This window comes from Sardina pilchardus, chromosome 2 (assembly GCF_963854185.1).
Source record: "Sardina pilchardus chromosome 2, fSarPil1.1, whole genome shotgun sequence".
Lineage (NCBI taxonomy): Eukaryota > Metazoa > Chordata > Actinopteri > Clupeiformes > Clupeidae > Sardina > Sardina pilchardus.
In genome coordinates, this window is record NC_084995.1 from 43557092 (window position 1) to 43559591 (window position 2500).

Consider the following 2500-nt stretch of genomic DNA (forward strand, 5'->3'; position numbering starts at 1 on the left):
GCATCAACACATATGGCTATATGGACAAATATGCACACCCACCCACCCACTCACTCACTCACACACACACACACACACACACACACACACACACGCATGCTTACATATTCACTAGGTGCACTCATAGCGGTTGACGGTTGACTGGTGGCGAGGGTGCATGTCCATATGTCCGAGATCCGTCTGCGGGACATCTGGACAAGTGCAGGCTGTCCTGCCATGTTAAGCCGCCATCAATCACGGGGCCGGCCCACGGTAAGCTGGCGGTGACGCTTTAATTGGGTGGATAGGAGCTCCTAGAGCATCGGGGCTTAATGGGGGAAAGCTGGCGGGGAGAGTCAGGCAGCCTCAGCCCAGTGATGATCACTCAGCCTGGGGATAATTGGGTCCTGAAAGGAGGGAGTTGGAGGGGGGGACACAATGTGCTCTTACATGCTGAATTAGGTATTACTTTAATCATATGATGGGTCAATCTCTCTCTCTCTCTCTCTCTCTCTCTGCCTTCCTCCCTCTCTCCCTCTCTCTCTCTCTCTCTCTCTCTGCATGCTCCTTTCTATCTGATATTGGGAGAGAGAGAGAGAGAAGAGAGGGAGGAAGGCAGAGAGGGAGAGAAAGAAAGAAAGGAGGAGAGAGGGAGGAAGGCGGAGAGGGAGAGAGAGGGATCGATTGGCTCCATAGCAGCTGATGGGATTCCCGTCCCAGTGAAGCTGCTCTGCATAATCCGTCACGGTGGGAGTCCAGCGCAAACACAGCCCCACCGCTACACACCGCTACACAGCTACCCCGCTACACGCAGAGATGGATGGTGACAGGGGTGTTTGATTGTGTTTGTGTGTGTAGAGGTTAACGTCCGGCCTGTCTGCCCCTGTGTGTGTGTGTGTACAGGTGTGTGAGGGGGAGACTCATGACACGTCTTCGGAGCACGAGGAGTTCCTTCAGCCAGTCAGCCGTCCGCACCATGAGGTCATCACTGGAGGTCATGTGGTCCACTCGCCTGCTCTTTCTCTTCGCTCTCTTCACCCCAGTCACCCTAGGTAAGCCTCCACACACACACACACACACACACACACCAGTCACCCTAGGTAAGCCTCCTGTTACACACACACACACACACACACACACACCAGTCACCCTAGGCAAGCCTCCTGTTACACACACACACACACACACACACACACACACACACACACACACACACACACACACACACACACACTTAATTACACATGTGCGTCTTGTAACATGAGTTATTCTGATACTTTTCTCCATTGCTTATATTAAAATCTAAAATTAACTCGCATGTCAATTATGACTATTATGAATTTCCACCTCAAGGCAAATAATCTTTTAATCTTTAAAGCCTCAATTGATCTGTGCTCGGTGAATTCACTCTCACAAAGCGAGCTTTCTGCGCAGATATGACATTTTGCTGTAAAGAGTGGAATTGTAGCGTAGTTTACACAAGCCATATTAAGCCTTAACTGCGTGCGCTGTGTGTGTGTGTGTGTGTGTGTGTGTGTAGACGAGAGGCGCACCTGCCCCAGGGCTTAATGTGCTACACCTCATCTGCTTTTGGAACATTTGCTATCTTGTTCTGCAAATAGGACATGTGTAGCGCAACTCAAAGTAAACATCCAGTAACCATCTTTTGGAAACCCACGCACACACACATGCACGCATGCACGCACATACACACACACACACGCACACACACACACACACACACACAAAACCCTTCCTTACACACACATATACAGTACACACCCACATACATTTATGTGCGCACACACACACACTCCTCAGCAGGACTCTGTGCATGCACACATCCTCACACAAATGCACACACCCACACACATCCTAAATAACACACGTACACATTCACAGAGACATTATAGTACACCCACGCGCGCACACACACACACACACACACACACACACACAACCCAGCAGGCCTCTATGTGCACACACACCCACACATATCCTCACACACACACATCCACAGGCACACACACATCCACCACGCAGCAGGGCTCTGTGCAGTCAGTCCAGTGAGTTTGTCGGTAGTCTTTGAAGCTGACTGTGGGAGATGGTGTTCCATTAAGGCTTAAGCCCACTAATATCTCATCAGAGGTCTTATTTAAGCTCCAGGAAACAAACAGCTCTGCTGGGGTCCAGCGGCACACACACACCAGAGCATGATTAGCAGCACACAAGATCACAAGTGAACTCGCAACACAGTACAGCACACCAAAGAGCTGCCGGAGCAACATTTGAAAAGCATACACGTTTGGGTGATAGAGGTCTGTGTTGATGTTTGTTGTATTATGTGGAAGTCTGACTTCATCTGATGTGGGTTGGTCATGTAAAGATCAAGTAAGGTCTCTCCCAGAGTCCAGTGTTGAGGGGGCAATATGGCGGGCTGGGGGTTTCTCCCAGAGTCCAGTGTTGAGGGGGCAGTATGGCGGGCTGGGGGTTCTAGAGTCCAGTGTTGAGGGGGCAGTAT

General features: G+C 50.4%; 1 protein-coding gene and 1 long non-coding RNA gene across 2 annotated transcripts in view; both read left to right on the forward strand.

The window, feature by feature from the left end:
* Nucleotides 1–973, forward strand: part of LOC134075184 (uncharacterized) — a 20430-nt gene extending 19457 nt beyond the window's left edge. The window contains exon 3 of the long non-coding RNA XR_009938026.1: nt 883–973. This is a non-coding gene — a long non-coding RNA (uncharacterized LOC134075184). The remainder of the gene's footprint in view (nt 1–882) is intronic.
* A 3-nt stretch (nt 974–976) lies between these two features.
* adgrl3.1 (adhesion G protein-coupled receptor L3.1) overlaps nt 977–2500 on the forward strand; it is a 76830-nt gene continuing 75306 nt past the window's right edge. The window contains exon 1 of the mRNA XM_062552850.1: nt 977–1031. Coding sequence (XP_062408834.1) covers nt 977–1031 — 55 coding nt within the window. The remainder of the gene's footprint in view (nt 1032–2500) is intronic.